General features: G+C 47.9%; 2 protein-coding genes across 7 annotated transcripts in view; both read right to left on the reverse strand.

The window, feature by feature from the left end:
- Positions 1 to 3,568, reverse strand: part of LOC142817734 (uncharacterized) — a 71,596-nt gene extending 68,028 nt beyond the window's left edge. For all 6 annotated transcript variants that reach the window (XR_012895331.1, XR_012895330.1, XR_012895329.1 and 3 more), the window contains exon 1: positions 3,240 to 3,568. Coding sequence is in view for 1 of the 6 variants with exons in the window: in XM_075895230.1 (XP_075751345.1) it covers positions 3,240 to 3,356 (117 nt within the window). In the remaining 5 variants the exon portion in view is untranslated. The remainder of the gene's footprint in view (positions 1 to 3,239) is intronic.
- A 1,573-nt stretch (positions 3,569 to 5,141) lies between these two features.
- Positions 5,142 to 19,219, reverse strand: part of LOC119173913 (uncharacterized) — a 200,612-nt gene continuing 186,534 nt past the window's right edge. The window contains exons 6-12 of the mRNA XM_075895231.1: positions 18,807 to 18,969; positions 18,359 to 18,530; positions 17,545 to 17,650; positions 16,198 to 16,423; positions 15,495 to 15,626; positions 12,493 to 15,196; positions 5,142 to 11,161 (exon numbers count right to left, since the gene is read on the reverse strand). Coding sequence (XP_075751346.1) covers positions 12,522 to 15,196; positions 15,495 to 15,626; positions 16,198 to 16,423; positions 17,545 to 17,650; positions 18,359 to 18,530; positions 18,807 to 18,969 — 3,474 coding nt within the window. The 3' untranslated portion in view covers positions 5,142 to 11,161; positions 12,493 to 12,521. The remainder of the gene's footprint in view (positions 11,162 to 12,492; positions 15,197 to 15,494; positions 15,627 to 16,197; positions 16,424 to 17,544; positions 17,651 to 18,358; positions 18,531 to 18,806; positions 18,970 to 19,219) is intronic.

Genomic DNA, 19,219 nt, shown 5'->3' on the forward strand with positions numbered 1-19,219 from the left:
AAACGCAAGAACACACACCCGCGTTAAAGGTTAATCAGTGGCAGCACCTCTGAATTCTTATTATAGCAGTGACACGTATGGGTTTAGACTTCTTTAACAAGGTTCCAGAATAAGGTACTATGTTTACTTACATATACTGAGCAGCTGGTGGACGTAAAAGCAAGTATTATTCAATATATTGCCGTAGACATATACTGTGTCCGGCCTTAATAGAGTCAGATAGATGCTATCATTCAGAACTTAATTTTAGCAGCTGTGCTTGGCAACGCAAACCTGTGCGATCACAACACTTACAAGAGCTTGAATACTAGGCTTACTTTCAGCGATGGTTTTCGGTTGAGTGTATAACGAAAAACTACGGCCATACTTTATCTTTAAAGCAGGCCGTTCATAAACTGAAGAGGCGCACGTGGGTGAGCATAAGGCATTTTCTATGAGCGAAACAGCCCGATGCAAAAGCTTCCGACAGTGCCGTAAATTTTGAATGCACTACCCAGGAAGCGCTCCGTAGACACTACGCTCGTTACATACCCAACGTGTCACATGGTTGATCTTGTGACATTTCTTAAATCAGATATATTTTTCGCTTTACGACATGATGCACAGAACAGAGAAGGTGCTAGGAGTGTGTATATATACACACAAAATTGAAATTAACGTATGTAGTTGCCCATATCTTTAACTATCGTGCACGAACAGCAATACTTTCTGCGCATATTCCCCTTCCCGTATTACTGAAGTTCCAAAAAGGGTGAGGGTAATTACACGTCCATATGCACATGCCCACAAAATGTTTTAGATCTGCATTCTATCACATGCGCTGACACGAAAAACCACCACACCACACTTCGAAACTCTATACTACACCTGTTTCGAAGTGTCTTATAATTGTAACCTGCACATATAAAGGGGATAATGACGAAAAAAAGCGTCCCTACTTATACATATATAGGTTATGTACAAACAAGCAGAAGCTGCTCTACCTGGTGTCTAACGAGTTGTGTGCCGTGAACTTTTGCAGTCGCTACTGATGGACACGAACGGGCTAAGCCATCCCGGCGTCATAACGACACCGAGACATGTCACGGACCGCTTCACTTGGCCGAGGATTGACGAAAGTGTTCGAAGCTGGGCAAGAAGCTGTCAAGCCGTGAAAGCGACAAACGCGTGCGGCGGTACAGACGCTCAAGCTACCGGGCAGCCGTTTCGACCCCGTACCACTTGAGGCTCGCTCAACACCGGCGACTATCAACGGTCGCGTGACTACGTCGCAAACAGACTAGTCGCAATCGTTCGCGAATGGCCGCTTTGGTCGCAACGCGACCCGTTTTGGCTGCATCGCTCGCTGCTCGATTTCTCAGCTGGGTGACTGCACTCGACAAACTCTGAACCAATCACAAATGACTGATTCATAAGTTTCAACGTCTGAAAACCACCATATCATTGTTAGAGACTCCGTAGTGGAGGGCTCCAGAAATCTCGACCACCTGGGGTTCTTTAACGTGCACCCAAATCTGAGCACACGGGCCTACAGCATTTTCGCCTCCATCTAAAATGCAACCGGGATGTGATCCTACAACCAGCGGGTCAGCAGTCGAGTATCTTAGCCCCTATAGACCACCGCGACGGGGCTCTGAACCAATCACGTGCGCAGGAAGAGGACGTAGGTATACTTTATGGGGCAGTGGCAATGCAAGCTGTATACGGGCAGGCGTGAATTCTCCTTGGCTACGTATAGGTCGCCGGCAGGTGTGAAGATCTGTCATTTTTTGACCACCTGTCGGAAACAGTCGTGGGACAGGTATACTTGTGGCAGGTGTGATTGAGCCTTTAGACTAAGTGGGGCCTCCCCGTCTTACCGAGGTTTCAAGTACACTGTCCTCCTATGTGAAAGGGAACATGCGATCGCGTGGCTTGCGCTATTCGGTGGCTACGTTACAGCACCATCAACCGGGAGCTGAATAAAGCAAGGCCACTTTTGGCGTCATCGCCCACAGGTCGAACAGAGCGGGAGCGCAATCTAGCAGCACTTGTCCACTGACCATGATTTGCTATATTGTTTGCGAATAGATGATGCCAAAAGCGGGCGTGCTTTTTTTTCTTAGTTGACTGATGGTGCTGTAGGCAGCCGCTGAAAGACGCAGGCCACGCGCTCGCGTGTTCCCTTTCACAAAGGACGACAATGTAGATCCTCATATGCATGTAGCGGTACTCAAGGCAACGCGAAGCAGCTTGTTTGCAAGGCATCTTGGAAGAACAATTTTTCCACTTATGCGTCGCTGTATGGTTGCCCTCTACGCGCAACAACTGACCGAGACCGGATTCCACCTTTTTCCTCCACACGAAGGGCGCACATGCGCAACTTCTCATAGCGGCAAAGTCGCGAAACTGCTCTTGATCTCGGAGGCTTTCACTCTGGCTTTCCTACCAAAATGGACAAGGCTGCACATGAAAACGAAAAGGGCACATTCCAAAGCACGCCTTTTTTTTTTTTATGAACGAGCTCCACTGTTCGGCACGTGCTTCGGTAGTACCACGTGCACCTAACAAAGCGATGGGATAAACCGTAAGTTTGAGCTCTTCCACCGAAAGCCTACCTGTTTTCCTCATCATTTTTCTCTCATATGGGCGAACATACTTAAAGACGCTACCCTAAAACGCGCTACATCCTAGACCCGCCTACGGTTTCAGATTGACAATTAGGCCTATACAAAGCGGGTGCAGTTGATCTTCCAGCTATAACGTTACACCGTAGGAAACAACCCGGCCCGGCAGAGGGAACGGTATACATTGCCACTGTTGCACAAAGATACTGGGATAACTGAGAACATAACGCACAGCAATCGTGTCACTGTCAGAAAGTGCTCTTCTTTCAACGGGCACGCTTCTACTGAGATTAAAAAGATAAACGCCCGAGCACTTACACCGACAATCTGGATAAAGTAACGTTAACACAGATGCTTACGCTCGGCTGCTGAACCGAAAGTCGTAGATTCGATCTAGGCCGCGGCGGTCGCATTTTGGTGGAGGCGAAATGGTGGAGACTCGTGCACTGTGCGATGTAAATGCACAGTAAAGAACACCGGATGGTCTACGGCGTCTTTCATAATCACTACAGCGTCTCTCCCTACGGCGTCTCTTATAATCACTACAGCGTCTCTCACTACGGCGTCTCTCATAATCACACCATGGTTTTGGCATGGTAAACTTTAGCTATTAATAAATTAACAGGCACTTACGCTTGAGTGCTGCAGGCCTTGAGCGGATTGCTGTAGCGGCCGTATTTCTCGCCTTGATGCGTACAATCGCACGGATAGTGAAAAAAAGAAAGGGAACCGGGCGACAAACCTTCTCATAAGAATGGCCGAAGTAAAGCCGCACCGTAAAAAGATCGGCACAAGTGGCTGAAGACAGGCAACACGAGATTGCGACACGTGGCGCTGTTTTTTCCCGAGCACGCTGGTGTCGAGAGTGCCAAGGCTATTCCATTTTCCAAAGCAGGGGTGGCCGGCTGAAAGGACGGGAACAAACAGGTTTTCGGGGCAACGGCGATAAAGATACGGTTGCACGCCGCTTCAGCGCAAAAAAAAAAAAAAAAGATGTGCTTAGTCACATCTACCGATAAGCAACAAAGAAGCGTTTTTTTATATATATATGGCCTTTCGGACGGGCCAACAACAAGACGGGCTGCTTTCCGCCGACCACCCCTGCTTTAGAAAATGGAATGTGCTTGGCAATCTCGCTATCGGCGTGCTTGTGACCAACCGCGCCGAGTGTTGCAATCTTGCGGCTCCGGCCACCGGTCTCTTGAGCATTTTTTGAATGCGGAGCATTTTGTACTCGCACAGTTCGCTCTTCGGCACCGTTCACAACCCCACTGCGCATGCTCGCGCCTTGTGTGGGCCCAGGACGGGAATACACGCGCAAAACTGTCGCTCCCTCTTTCTCGCGTACCAAGGCCGACGCAGGCACCATCTGCTAGTAAAAAAAAGAGAGAGAGAGAGAAAAAAAACAACTGCTCGCGCTGCCCAACCGTTTATGTAAGCACTGGATTGCGCTTTCGGAATTCATTCAATGGCGTCTTTAATTGGCTCTCGCTTGACGTTCAAGGCAACGCTTCTCCTTCATTCAATGAATAAGAGTAATAAAGACGAGATAACAATTAAGTATTCCCAAACCATACCGAATTACGCCTCATTTCCGCGATACCTCTACCACTCTGCGACGTATTTACTCGAGTTTCTTCCGTGGGAAGATGCAGGTGGCATGCTTTTTTTTTTTTTGCTGCACAGTCGTTATTGAGGTCTTTCTCACCACTTACCCCCTCCCTTTTTACTCTACCCTGATCCACTGCGTGACTTTCTTGTCAGTTTTCCCTCGACGCGAGGGAAAACGTCAATCGGGCGATAGCAGTCAGCATACGATCATGGAAAGTAACTGTTTCCAGAAAAACGGGCCAGTTTGTACGATGCGGGACGTTGTCAAATTTAGCTCGTCAGTCTAATCGGGTCTGAATATTTTGTTGACGAATTTGCAAGAAAAAAATTACATTGTATCCACAGAATAAATGATAATGAGTGGGGTGAAGCCTCTGTCAATCCGTCCGTGCTTTCGCCAGCCCGCTCATGTATGGAGAACACTTCCAGCACCGCCATCTCGCTTCTTTTTATTATATATTCATCATACACAAATACCGCCATCCAGCAGACAATCCAAGCACTAAACGAGAGTATGTACCACATTTCTGCTGTCAGCACTTTGTTGATACCTAGAGCGTGATAACGACGCTGTGTGGGTGTCTTCATCGGCGATGGAGTTACTTCTGCACGGATCGTATACATTTCGAGTGTTCAGCAAACGCTTACCAAGATTGCGTACCGTTGCATTGCGTTTTTTTTTTTTTTGAAAAAGCGACCAATCGTGTTTTTTTATGTAGCTGTTAGCACATGTCCTATGTGTTTTATGCATTTTATTCTCGCTTTTCCAGCGCTGCAAAACAGTCTGAATGCAAAACCCTTTTGCCTTGTCTATATGAAAGTCACTTACACTGTTAAAGTTTATGCATTCATTCAATGCCCACATACCTTTTGCCAGACGAGACAATCTCCCGAACCAGGAAACAAAAAGAAAAAGCAAACACGTCGCAAGAAAAATGTGGCAGGTTTATTTGCCCTTTTACGCAACCAACATCTTGTCCATTGACATCGGTTTTCTTTAGGGGCGTGATCTTATGTACAGTAGCGAACGAAGCACAAGAAAAATAGATTATATGTATATGCCTATGTACAAATATATACGCCATAGTATTTACAACCACACACTGCGTACGTAGACACTTCTTTTCTTCCTTTAGTATGGTGCGCTCGTCGCACTATGTGCAATCTCTGTAACACAACATCCACAAGGAGAAGAGCATACATTCGGGGGAGCAAGGCGGCTAATAGACGAGAGAATGCGAGACGCTGTGGTAGTTCTTTGGTCGTGGTTATGGAGGACCCACGCGAGTGTACACAAACATGATAGACGCATCTTCAAAGCGGGGTTTGAGGCTAGAAAATGCAACGACTTGTTCATCATTTTCGTGATGTCACGGAGCAACGTGGGGCAAAAATAAAAAGAGCAAAACGCGTCCTCCACAATGGTGGAAGGAAGGCTAATTCAAGTTCAAGCTTTGAGCGACATCATGTGGGGTGGGCAGTAAAATAAACGGAAAAAACAATATTTGGTGATTGCAGCATGCGTGGTCATGTCTTCATCTGGAATGCAGGTTTCGAACCATTAGAGAAAAAAAGAAATTTAAAGGTACGCAATACGTGCAAGGTTTGTGAAAATGTCCACTGCACCACATTTTTTAGCAAACAAGGCTTTTGTTTGTTGTAATGAGAACTGAAACTATGCTGAGTCGTGCTGCAGTTGCATTATTACCCGATCAAGAGACCTTTACGCAGCGCAACGAATTATCAAAAATTCCATCAAAATTTTCGGAAAAATAATCCAACAATACTGCCAGGAGGACGATTACTGAAATAAAATATTTTAAATATATTGGGCAAAATTGGAAAGAATTTTCCAAGTGCAAGTTGTTTCTCTACCAAATCCTACTGAGTGCAATTCAGGACTTCCGCTCGCTCTAATACGTGACGAAATATGGTAATTATTATTACTTTTTACCTTGTTTTACCAAGATCATGCAGCGAGTGTCAGCGAATATCAGGAAAAAATAAATAAAGATGTGGTGATAACAAGGAAGGGAAAGCGGCGAGCAAGAAAACGAAGAAACTGCTAAAACGTAAACAGGCTAGGTGCGTGTCTGTGTTTTATCAACGCACGGTCTGTTATCTGGCTGATATACTTCGATCTTTCGCAGCTTCGTGACCCATCTGTATAGCGTGCATCCCTCAAGTGAGATCAATATTATCAGAAAAACAGTTCCAGCTGTATTACCTTCATAACTACTCTGCGTTCCTCGTATATCACGTAGCCCCGCAAAACGAGGGTTACCCATGACTCAAATGTTTTAACTTGACCTTCACTAGCCTGAGTCACTATGATGAGTTTTCTAGTTTATCAGGACACTCTTCGTTAATTACCTGCACTAAGACGGGCAAGCTCACTGCGCAGATATAAGCGAACTCACCGCTTGCGATTAGTCCACATGGATCACTTGAAGTTTACTTTTGACGAGTTGGAGAGCCGCTGCTACAAAGCCTTAGTTTCATGACGTTTTGTCATCTAACAATCAACAATAATGAATGTTCATTATTTCACCTTTGCGACAAAGCACCGGTAATTAACCTAAGTTGAGTTCTTGCTTCGATAATGATCGCAGCAACGCCGATACGACGTATTTCCCGAGGAAGTGTGGTGTTTTGTAATGCTGAACTTCCTCAATTAATTTGCTTTTTCAAGAGTTTTGACAGATTTCGCAGGACGACAGCAGGTACTGTATTCTTTTTATATATACTCTTTGCTAACATGTAGATTGCGTTTTATGATAGGGATAGCGGTCGCTTCGGAATCCCAGTTTCACAAGGTTTCGTTATATACTAAGCAACGTAACGAGCGTTTATTAACGTCCTCTGCCAAACGTTACTAAGGGTTGATTCACGAAAACAAGTAATAACTGACCCATACTTACCCACTAGCCTCATTTGATTCTGTTTGTCGAAACGACCTTCACATAGGTCAATCAGTTTGACGACCTGCTTTAAAGTTACCTCTCGCCATCTCACTTCGTCTTCACGACTCGCCATTGTATACTCGCAAGTAAGACAAAAACGAGGCCGTGGGTTCGCTCCGCAGCCTCGGTGGCCGAAATCATATGAACACAATGTGCTAGAACACCTGTGAACTTAGATTTAGGCGCACGTTATAGAAACCAGGTTGGTGAAACATAATTCGAAATCAACCGCAAAGTGATTCGTATCGTCGTTCTGGGACGTAAAAAAAAAACAATATTTTTGTTTTCATTTAGGCACGCTTTCGTTCCGCTTATCATAAGTGACAGTAAAGTGTCTGTTCCTGGCGTGTAATGTACAACAGAACTGTCTTCATTCACAACCAGTATTTTACCGCGAGCGCAATAACATTTTCCGCAATAACCGCAGGCAGGCTCCAATCACGGTTATGTAAAGACAAATCAGCTCGAGACGGTGGTAGACGAACACTTGCAGATGAGGCAACGATGTGTGGCTCCACAGCATTACTTATAAACGCCGAGTACATTTAAAGTACCCCTAAAGCACGCCGAGTTAAAAAACGAGAAAAGTAGTTTCTCGCCTTCCTCATCCATCCTACAGGCGCCACCTCCCCGTCGCCACTTATCTCTTGGAAAAACAAGTGGACAATGTTGGCTCTCAGCGTTGTGCGCGTCAGGATTTCGAATTTCACCTACACTCTGTTATCTCCGCTGGCGCAGTCGAAAGCGCACAAAACAATGCGAGATCGGTTGACCGCGCACGATGTACATGCGAGACGAGGCAGAACTGGCGTCCTACTGCACGGGAAAGCCGAGTAGGAGGGTATACGCGGCTTATATCTGTAGTCTGTTAACCAATAGAGAGCTTGTTTCTCCATGACATCACGCGAACAGGCTGCTGGCGTCACAAGTTTTGGTGAAAAAAACAGGAAACGACAAGAGAGAACAGCGTATCTGTTCTTTTTATTTTCGAATGTTTTTACGGGCCCCTTCAAGGGGCAGCCATGAAAGGTGACTTCAAATATTAATGAATTTTTCGTCTCTTGTAATAATAAACGTTTTGCGGCTAGTGAGACTGCCACGCACTTAGAGCCCATCGCAATCGTGACCATTGATCGACAGACGATTGCGCAAATCGCTCACACTGTTGTTAAGCCGTGCTACACTCATTTCAGAAAACACCATTGAGGCTATATCTCGCTTAACGCGTAACGTCTAAGTGCTATCTGGTCGAAACGATATGAACACATCCTAGAGCTGTTGTACTCGCGAGAGGGATCTAAACAAGGCATTTTCTCGTTTTCTCTTCAATGCGCCGCTATGGGGAGATAAAGATGGTCTTGTGTAACACTACGTACAACGTTTTTCAAGGCGGCTCGATAGATACTTCTGTAGAGGGATGAAGGGGCGAGGTACGTAGATCGATAGTGCGTTGGTGGTGTGAGAGAGAGGGTGAGATGGATGGGTAGATAGATAGAGAGAAAGACTGAGGAATAGACTTCTGTCTTATCACATTTAGATAGTGTGCTCAATCGTCATCAACCTGACCTCAAATATATGTTATGCTCGCATAAATGTGGCATCTTGGTGCCTGGTGATAAAGGAGGAGGGGAGAGTAGAAAAAATAAAATAAAAGAAGTGGAACGAAAACGCGAGTATCGCACGTTGGTTTCTCAGCCAATAAGTAGCATCTTTCTGTCATAAACTCAAATCGGGCCCCATTAACTTGCTTACTTCTGATGAGCATCGACATTCGAAGGAAATATTCACCTTTTATCAAGCAGTCGTTTGCCACCAACGCAAACGAGTGACGGAAAATAGGGCAAACAGAAGGATGAAACTATCTGATCTCTTCGATATTAGATCGCTTCGATGACTACTCAAACAGCGAGAACAATTCGTAGCTCCAGACGCAGATTGTCGATTTTGTCTTAGAAAACAGGCACGTGTGGGGTACTAAAAATAATCTGGCTTAAGCTTAATTAGACGGTGAAGTCGCTCATTACCATCTGAAACGACTGGAGCGGTGCCTCGTGAAGAAATTTAAGTAAACCTGAAATACATCAGTTTATAAATGTATGACGTAACACTGACATTTGTTTTTCACATGAGAGCGTTCATGACTGAAGAGTGCTATGCTGTTGTAGTTCGAAAGCGCTGCCCGAGGCTGACTTTGAAAGCACAAACGAAGTAGCAACAATGGTGGCATAATGGTACATATTCACATTTTTCTGAGAAGAGACAAAAGCATGCTGACGATGCCATGGCGACAGACATAAACACGCAGCCCAGGAGCTTTCCAGAAGCCAAAAAAAAAGTGTCTGTAAACCCTCGCGAAACGGTCACTTTACTCGCGAGCTGAACTTAGAATTTTTCACGGAAGCTACTTGCCAATAAGTGAGCTATATTGCGACACCAAATGTACTCCGGGATCCTTCACAATCACCGACTGACCTCTGGGTTTACATGAATATGTTCGTGTCGGTGGTACGCATTCATCGTTTCAACAGTAGTAAACATTCGAAAACAGTTTGTCAATACCCATCAAAATTATGAATTATGAATGTGTGCCACATCAGAAATGCTACGAATAATTTCCATCATCTTTGGCATGATCTTGCCGCTGAATACTAGACGAAATGCCAGTGATGGGTTTATTCGTCTTTTAAATACCTAAATTTTAAAATTCTTAAATATCAAACGTTCGAACGTTCGCGACTTTCTGTTACAAATATACGTTCCGCAAACTACTCATGATAGTGTTGTGTTTTTACGAAATGACAGACACTCGTTGCGACACTGAACAGCCAACAGAGGACGCTGGGCCAATAAGAGTGAAAGGTTAAGCGAGCTTAATTTTAATGCGACCGCGGTGGCGCCAGGGGAAGCGCGGTCCCTCCCTTGCCCCTCCCCCATAAAAAAAGAAAGAAGGCAGGCGTAGTCTGAACAAAACGCCCATTCACCACTTATCTCCACCACTCTAGGCCCGCCACGGTCGTCTAGTGGCTGAGGTACTCGGCTGCTGACCTGAGGTCGCGGGATCGAATCCCGGGGTCAGCGGCTACATTTCCGATGGAGGCGGAAATGCTGTAGGCCCGTGTACTCAGATTTGGGTGCACGTTAAAGAACTCCAGGTGGTCGAAATTTTCGGAGTCCTCCACTACGGCGTCTCTCGTAATCATATGGTGATTCTGGGACGTTAAACGCCACATATATATATCAATCAATCCATCACTCTACCCCAAGTATCCTGGCGCCACCCCGGAACCCGACGTCAACATGCTGTCTATGTTTATGACGTATTGAGGGGTGCAACTTGTCTAAACGTAAATGTCCACAAACCAGTTAATAATATCAAGCAACAATAGTACAAACCTGTTGTATCATTGTGGTCATCAAACAGTTTTAACAGACTTCACTTGCGCCACCTGTTGCACAAATCAGGCCTACAAAAAAATTACAGCAATCGGCACTAATTTCTGGAAAAGCCAACAGTGAATATAAAAGAGGAGCTCGACAATTCAAGTCGGTAAATATCAATTAGGAGCCAACACGGCTCGCTAACAACAGTGTTTGAGCTGCGACACCCACTAATAAACCATACCACCACGTCACAAGACCACGACGATATTGTCCAGTCCTGCTTTTCGCAGACAACGACGAGAAAGAGAGCAGTAACACAGTTCGAAAGTTTGGAAACGCAATGAGACGGGCACGGGTATTCCGGTGAGCATCCCTGTAAACGCACCCAGGCACTGCAGCCAAAACTTCGTTGTGAAGTTCCCAGCAGGATATTTCGTTTCTTCTTTGTCCACGAGCGTTTTCCGACAGGTGCCGTGTCTCGGCGTGACGGGCTACTCCGCTGGGCAGTATGAGAGACAGGTCTGCCTGCGCGGGCACAGGGCAGTCGCTGCGTTGGCTCACAATCACGCGTGTACTGGCGCGTGCTTCGAACCCGACGACCTGCGGAGATGAGAAAGCGAGGAGATCGTGAAGCGAGAAAATGCTTTGTTGATCACTACGTCTTAGGCCGCATCGCCAATCCGGTCAACATTGTAATAGATAGTTCCAATGTTTCGCAGCACATGGACTGGGGACAAACAAATAGAAGACACACAAGGCGATGATAGGCTACGCTGGCATCGAGCCCCGGTCGTTCGAGTAAAGAAACCCGTATTTAATACCAATAATATTATCTGGTATCTTACGTGCAAAAACCACGACAAGATTGCGAGGTACGCAATAGAAGAGGGCAACAAAAATTTCAACCCTCTGGTGTTTTTCAACGTGCTCTGCAATGGCATAGTAGATGGGCCTCTAGCTTGAAACGCGCTCGGAAGAGGTCTGCAAGAGAAACCTTCGAGTGTAGCATAAAATTCCTGTGCTTCTAACTTCTTTCCTGTTCAACGCTGTGAAATTTTCAATGCTACTATCATCAAGCGCATAACAAACGATGGCTACCTCTTCCTTTGAGCTGGTGACCTCCTTGGAGAGTTTTTAGCCCAGTTTTTTACCACCGTCTGGTTTGTACAGGCAAGTAGCCTGTATTACATTTTTCACCAATGCTGCCTTTGCGAAGTCGTTTATTTCGGCAGCTATGCGAGAATTTGTGAACAGAATAAAGGTGACCGCCGTTCTCTCCCCTGCTATTTAGCTGTCTACAATAATAATTGAAGCTTGGCCTTAATAGAAATCAAAAAGAAATGATCATGAACTGGATATGAATTGAGAAGCAAGGGTAAGCAATAAGGATTAAGGGTAGCAGACTCCATTCTAAGAGAAGGCAAGTGCAAGAGGGAGATATAGAAAGTTAGGCGGGCAGATGAAAAGGTAGAGACTGTTTGGTTATATATGATCTTGGGTAATTGCACTGTAATATATCTGGACGAACTAGACGGACTTCATGTTATGGTCTGTCCTGTCCGTGCAAGTATGGTACAGGGCCATTTCCAAAGGAGAGGTTGAGAAGTTGGTATAGGGATGACTTGACAGGAACAAGTAAACGACCGGGTTGATTGGTGAAACATGGGAGAGGCCTTTACCATGCAGTGGGTGTAGTCGGGCTAATAATAATAATAATAATAATAATAATAATAATAATAATAATAATAATAATAATAATAATAATAATAATAATAATAATAATAATAATAATAATAATAATAATAATAATAATAATAATGTTCAAGTGCTCCACGCACACGTTCCAGTTGGAAACTACGCGATCACGTTGCACAGATCATATTGGCAATGTTAACTTTTTTTGGCCAGCACGAGAAAGTAATTTCGCTTACCTAGAATGTAATTCACATTGGGCTGTTGGTTAACTCTTCATGGAAGTCGTCTTACAACCATTCGAAGCCGGTGCAACAGCCGGCTTGTCTTGCGAAGAGTATAGTCCCAGCTTCACCTTGAAGTCGCTGATGCAGCCCGTGAACGAAGTTCTTCGCGTGGGAAATGGGTTGAAGTTCTCGCCCACCGAGCGCCTCGGCGACGTCGGAGGAGTGACCCTCGAGTCGCCGACATCACCCGAGAGAAACCTTTGTCGCCGAATCAACGGTATAGACGTCGCACCATCACCCACTCCCGAACCACCAGACTGACCCGAAGCCGTCATCATTGTGGCGTCTGTGCTCAGTGACCGAGTCGTCTTAGGCCTAGCCGATTCTACGCCAGATGGCCCTCCTAGCGCCGTCGCTGAGCCTTCGGACGCGCAACGGACACTTCGCGTCACCGACGTCGCGTGAGCCAGACTCTCGAAGAACTTGGAGGCGTCGAACTTGAGCGAGGACTTGCGGGGCGCGCCTCCGGGAGACCGCGGATGTCCGGAAGGTGTCGAAGAGTCGCGGCGGCGCCCTGAAGCCTCGTCCACGGCCGCCTTGCTCTCACTGTCGGCCACGGTGTGCACTCCGGAGTCCGGGGACACCTTCTGTCCCAGCAAAAATACCGATCTTCGAAGTTCCTTGTTGGGAGACATTAGGTGCGAGCTCGAAGTACTCGATTCACTATACCTAATTAAATCCTGGCTCGCCTCCTGACTGGCTTCATGGCTAGCTTCTTGACTAACGTCCTCTTCGGCCTTCTCGAAAATCATCTCGTTCAGCGTTTCTAGCGTAGTGCAGGTCAGTGACGAGCCGCGCCGCTTCTCCCCCGGAAACATTGGCTCTCGGCCAGACGACGAGTCGTAGGGCAGCAGCCGGCCATCGATAGATTCCTGGCTGGCCCTGAATGAGCCCGTCCTGTCTTCTTTCAGTAGACAGGGTCTGGCAGATGCGACATCTCCGGGTGCCGCGTCACCGTCGTCGGCCTCTTCCGAGATGGACCTCTCGTAGCGTAGCGACGACTGTTGGTAGTCAGTGTCGGACGACCTCCAGCTCACGTCGTTGGACGTGTTCCTGCTGTCGTACTTGTAGGACCACTTTCTGAGTGCTGACGAGCTCATCTCGCTGCTCGCCGAACCCCGTTTGCTAGAGTCCCGGCGAAACCTCTCCAGTTCGGTCGAAGGTGAGTCGCCGCCTGTTTCGTCTGAGGTGTTAGTGCGTCTCGGCGGCCATCGAGGTGGAGAGCCCAGCGAGAGCTTCCGGTCGGCGTCCTCCGAAGACGACCTGTCAATGTTGGTCGAGAGCCGCTGGGGGGCTCCCAGTTCGTCCGTTCCTCGTCGGCTGGTGTTTCGTAACGCCATTCGCTGGGCCTGCCTGTCGGACAGCGCTGACTGGCTGAACTTTCTAGACAGCCTCTGAAACTCTTCGTCCGAGAGTTTACCTTGGTTCGCCTGCTCGTCGGAAGGTTTCCTGCTGCCCACTTCCGAAGGCGGTGGTGGTCCGCTTGACGAGGACGTTGTTAGGCAGGCGTCACTCGAAGACTTCCAGCTCGACGCCTCGGAGGACGTCCTAATGTTGTACTTGTCCGAACCGGAGAGAACCATGTTGGAGAAGGTGTTTCTCGAGCTTTCTGTCTCCGAGCTGAGGGAGTCAGGAGCCGGCTTTTGCGGTTGCACCCTTTCTAGGGAACGCGACGAGTCGTCCAACGCGGAAGATGCCTCCGCTAAGGAACTGACGGTCTCCAGCTTCGAAGAAGGCTGCTCTTCTTCGTCCGACGTTAAGCTCTCCGACGACGAGTTCCTCGAGGCATCGCTCTCGTCGTCCGGTTTGTAGGAACCGTCGTCGTCGTCGTCTAGGCTTATTGGTTCCTGGTGCCTCACTAAGGTGGCACGAATGCCCGATTTTCTCGCCACACTAGCCACTCCAGGCTTCAACCCTTCGGCCAGACGTCGTGGAGGAAGCTTCGGCTGCGCGCCCTCGGCATCGTGTGCATCGTGGCGACGCTTGGCCCGGCGGCCGCGGCTTTCCTCTTCTTCAGAAGACGAAGAAGAAGACAACGAACTGTCTGACGTCTTGTCGTACGTTCCATTCTTTAACCGGCGCGGAGATTTCCTTTCCGGCAAAGAGGGCGGCGGTACCTTGGAGTCGGCGTCGTTTACTTGCTTCTCGCCACTCTCCTTCCTGGAGGGTGGCGGCGGTTCATCGGGCGACGACGACCTGTTGTTCTTGTCATCACACAGTTCGGTAGACGAAGAACTCGAACAGCTGCTACTGTCGTCTCTCCCAGCCTTCAACTTCTTCGCCTGCTCCCAGGAAAGCGTTTCGACGGGTATCGGGTCTCTCGTGGTCACACGAGGGGATGCCTTTCGCGCCGTCTTTGGCGTGGCGGCCGTTGAAGACAAACGCGCGTTGGTCAACGGTGAGCTCGAAGGCGATGTTCTCGAGCTTGACGCGGTCGGTACGCCACCTACGCGCGGGGATACTCGTGTCGTTGACGTGACGCCGCTCGACGGTGTTGCCGATGTGCATGTGGTCGGTAAGCCGGTGGGCACGGCGTGCGTCGGAGGCGGCGGGCGGCACCTGCGTACGAGTGGCTTCTGGCCCGCGAGAAGGTTGTTTACCGGAACGCCCGGCGATATTCGCTGGGGGCGCGTCGACGCGGGAGCCTGCAGGTTTCCTGCGAAAGAAGAAACGATATGGTGAAATTAATGCCTCACCAAGATTTAAACTCTCAGAAACACCAAAAGTGTCGTTAGGAGCTTCTCGACGTCGCTTGTGACGGTTTATTTTTATCATCTGGGATCCTGTAACATGCACCTAAAAATACGTACACTGGTGGTTTCGCATTCCAACCCCATCATGTGTAATAATAGGGAGCATAGATACAAATAATATACACGGCTATTTAAGTAAGTAAACGGCTTTGTAAATACGATAAGTAAACAAAAAGGAGAAAACCATGAAACCTTTCTCACCAGTGAGAATGATGTGCGCTTGGCGTTGGCGCTGTCTTAGTCTTGAGTACTGCCTCTTAAGCGTCGAGATGTCCAGTGTCATTCGACTAGGGTCCAAGGGGCTCGGTAGGGAAGCGTGGACGGCTCCCTGGCCTAGATGTTAAGGGATCAAAAATAATGACTATTTTAGTTAGCTTAAAGCGTGTAATACAATGATATCGCGACTATCATCGATGTAGGTTAAGGAACTCATGCATTTACGCTAGACGAGGCGTATGCCGTCATGCTTACATTATAAACATTGAGTTAGGTAAAGCTAGTATTCTTCAATCACGGCTAGTATTACGCGAAAGGACGTTTCTAGAGTACTTATGGCACAACAATAAAGTCGGTGCAATACGTGCCATATTAGAGGCCCACGCACGCGCTACATGCACACACGCACACACAACCGCTGGCATGCAATCATACAGAAAAAGAAAAAAAATCAAGGAATCCCAGCTCGAACCATGCAAAACTATGCATCAAATGGCGACATGTATACTTTTCAATCGGGCACATAATTTAGCCACGGCTGTGATAAGACATACCACTATTTTGCAGATTAGTGCACCAGTGGCATCACATGATCAATTAAACGTAACGCGAGTGTCGTGCTTATAGTGTGAGTAAGCATATATGTTAAGCGCGTTTTTTTTTTTCAAAAGCTTCGTTCGGGTCTTACCTCTATTCTTGGCGACGAGAAAGGCATTGGAGATGCCGCAGAAGGCGGCGGCCACCATCATCTGGTGGTCCGAGTCGGCGTCGTTCTCCTCGTCGTCGCCCAAAAAAAGCCAGAGCCCGTGGCGACTGGGTGCCGCTGCGGGAGGCAGGGGCCTGATGTTGTACGTGTAGCGGTCGCGCAACTCCGACAGCTGCGGGATAGGCACCCTGGACACGTCGCAGATGGCCTGCGCGGGGCCACGTCAGCACCGCAAGCAAAGCAGGAGGCACGGCACACACGCGAATTTGTCACAACGGTCGGCGTAGCGAGCAGCACGGGCAGAAAGCGGGTTTGATACGCACGGAGTCGACCGTAGATTGCGATTGTCAACGAACGCAGCGCAGTAGTCAAGACGCGTAGTTGCGTTGAAAGCCCAAATATGTGATGGCCGGGGCATGAAAAGAGAGGAAAAAGGGAGAGAGAACATGGATTAGAAGGTGTTCGTAGAGACAGAAAAGGTCGTTAAAAACTTCAAACATGTTATAAGCTCCGAAATGCTTCAGCATGCCTGCAAACGTTATGTCACAAGACCAAGACTTACTAAGAGCCCTGAAAACCAACAGCTTTCGCAGCTCTACTGGACATTACAGTTTCCCAGTTATACGTGACCTACCCACATTGGCACATTTCGCGGAGCACATTTTGCCGGGGGTTGTGGCGTGCCCTGTAATCCAGCTACTTGGAGGCTTGCACTAGTGGACGGGTTGAGGCTGGGAGTCCTGTCCCATGTTGTTGCGGAGCACAGGGCACGCTTTACCGTATGATAGGAGGTGTACATAATCACCTCTTAGTGCACCCATCCGTAAGGCAGCCTCATCCTCTAAAAACAGCGCCAGCTTGTAGCAATTAGGGGTCCGCGGCGGAAGTCTATAGATGGTTTCCACAAAGGGGGCTGATCCCCCTCAACACGATGCCTGAATAATAATGAATAAGGATGCTTAGTGCCTCTCTCTCTCTGATGACTTTTAAACCAGTATATCGGACAAGCCTTTCTACCAGGCCTGTGGCGCAGGCATTCGGTGTAAAGCCTAAAAAGTCCTAATGTCTAAGACGTTATCTACGGGCCAAATGGGATAAAACATTGTGCAAGACAACATTGCCTCTCACGGAATCTGACGTGTTTCGGAGATGGTCACGTGACACATCTCTAAACCCAGGGTCTCTTCGATAGGAAAACATCGAAAACACAAACCGTAATGTCGTGAGATGTTAACGCCTGTATAGGTGCCAAATGTTTGCACCTCTGCGACGCACTGTATACATGCTCGACACGCTAAATAGGAGCCACAACAGCGGAGTCAGTCTCACCACGATGAATTCGTGGGGGTCCTTGACGCCGAACTCGACCATCTCCCGGGTGAGCACGCCCATCACACTGTAGAACTCGTCTGCGCTTCCCACGGTCATGATGCGGCTGCCAGTACCGAGACCATGCAATGAAAGCGACAATTATTGAATGCTGCAAAGAGACACAGTCAGCTGAGTTCAGGAAAGCTTTCTGCGAACCGTAGCATTTTCAAATTGCACGCAATTTCGGTCTTTTTTGAATTACTGCCACGAGACGTCATCGCGTTTTCCTGCTTTATGTCAACTTGAGATATCAGCGATTTGCCGTAGCTGAACCATTGGCAACGCCTAAAGTGGCTGCAAGAAGCGAATTGGCGGCAGTTGCCCAGAACCAGCCTCCTTCCAGCCCAGATGCTAGACCTCTTGGAATTCGAATCTTCCTCATATAGTTGTCGCAGCATAGGCGCGATTCCACTCAGTATTGATTTTAGCATTTCCTCTCTTTCCAAACATCATCACGCATCAGCAGGGTGATAAGAAGGAGCTTCATGGCACGCTGTACAACACTATACCTTAAGAGAAAATTATTATCATCACCACTACGATCCAGGCGCGATAATGTGCCGACGATTAACCTAGCCGCATGTATTGACGGCCCTACGTCAGTGCATGCTGCGGTAAGCGATCAATCAATCAATCAATCAATCCCTGCATCATGCTATTAGAAAACGAGTCGTACCACGACCTTCTCCCTTTTTACGCTGCTACACACTTTCGATTGCAAGACTACATCTCTGTCCACGGAAGCGATAACAGTAAAGCGGTGCGTGCTCACTCTGCCAGCCCCTCCCAGATGGTGATGGCGGTGCGCAGGAGCACCTCATTTCCTTCCAGCAAGATGAGGTCCCAGACGCGCACTACCAGCGAACGCGGAAGGCACGTGGTGAACAGCGTCAAAAACCACTGCATCGTAAACACGTTCGTCAGCGGGGGCTCGTAGTTCAGACCTGCGAAGATGAAGAGCGAACGCACCAAGTTAACGGCAACCGCACAGCTAGGCTTTTTTTTTACGTGCAAAAGTTACAGTTGAAGAGCTCAAAGTATACTCTCAAGTTGTGAAGGTTAAGGAGTTGACCACATGTGTCACAGACCATATTACGAGATGCTATAGAGGTCGAAATACTACAGACCCCGTAATACAATGGTAGACGTGCTGCGCAAGTAAGAACAATGTGGAAGTGTAATCAGATCCAGCTTGTAAAGGAGCATACAAGCCCACTGACCGGCCTTGCTTTCACCCGCTTGAAGCCTGTCGAGGTGCGTGGCCAAGTTGCTGTGCCGCAGCCGGAGCAGCTCCCGGAACACGGCCATGTCGACAGAGAGGCCGCGGAGGTTGTTGGCGAAGTAGCCTTCCGGAAGCACTCCTTCCACGAGGTAGATCATCATCTGCAGCAGACACACATCGCCACCATCGTCACTTCCTGGGTAACTACCAGACGTGTATGTAGTAGGGTAAAGCAAAATGACAATAAAACACGCCTGTCAACTTAATGAACAGCGAATAGCCAGTATTAGTCGATAGGAATGCAGCACTAGCCAACGTCTGTTTACACTAGGCAACATCACCCAACGGCTAACATACGTTGGGTAAGCAGTGGACCTCACATAAACTGCACCCTTCCTTCATAATTAAAAG

The sequence above is a fragment of the Rhipicephalus microplus genome, chromosome 5, assembly GCF_043290135.1.
Source record: "Rhipicephalus microplus isolate Deutch F79 chromosome 5, USDA_Rmic, whole genome shotgun sequence".
NCBI classification, from domain to species: Eukaryota; Metazoa; Arthropoda; class Arachnida; order Ixodida; family Ixodidae; genus Rhipicephalus; species Rhipicephalus microplus.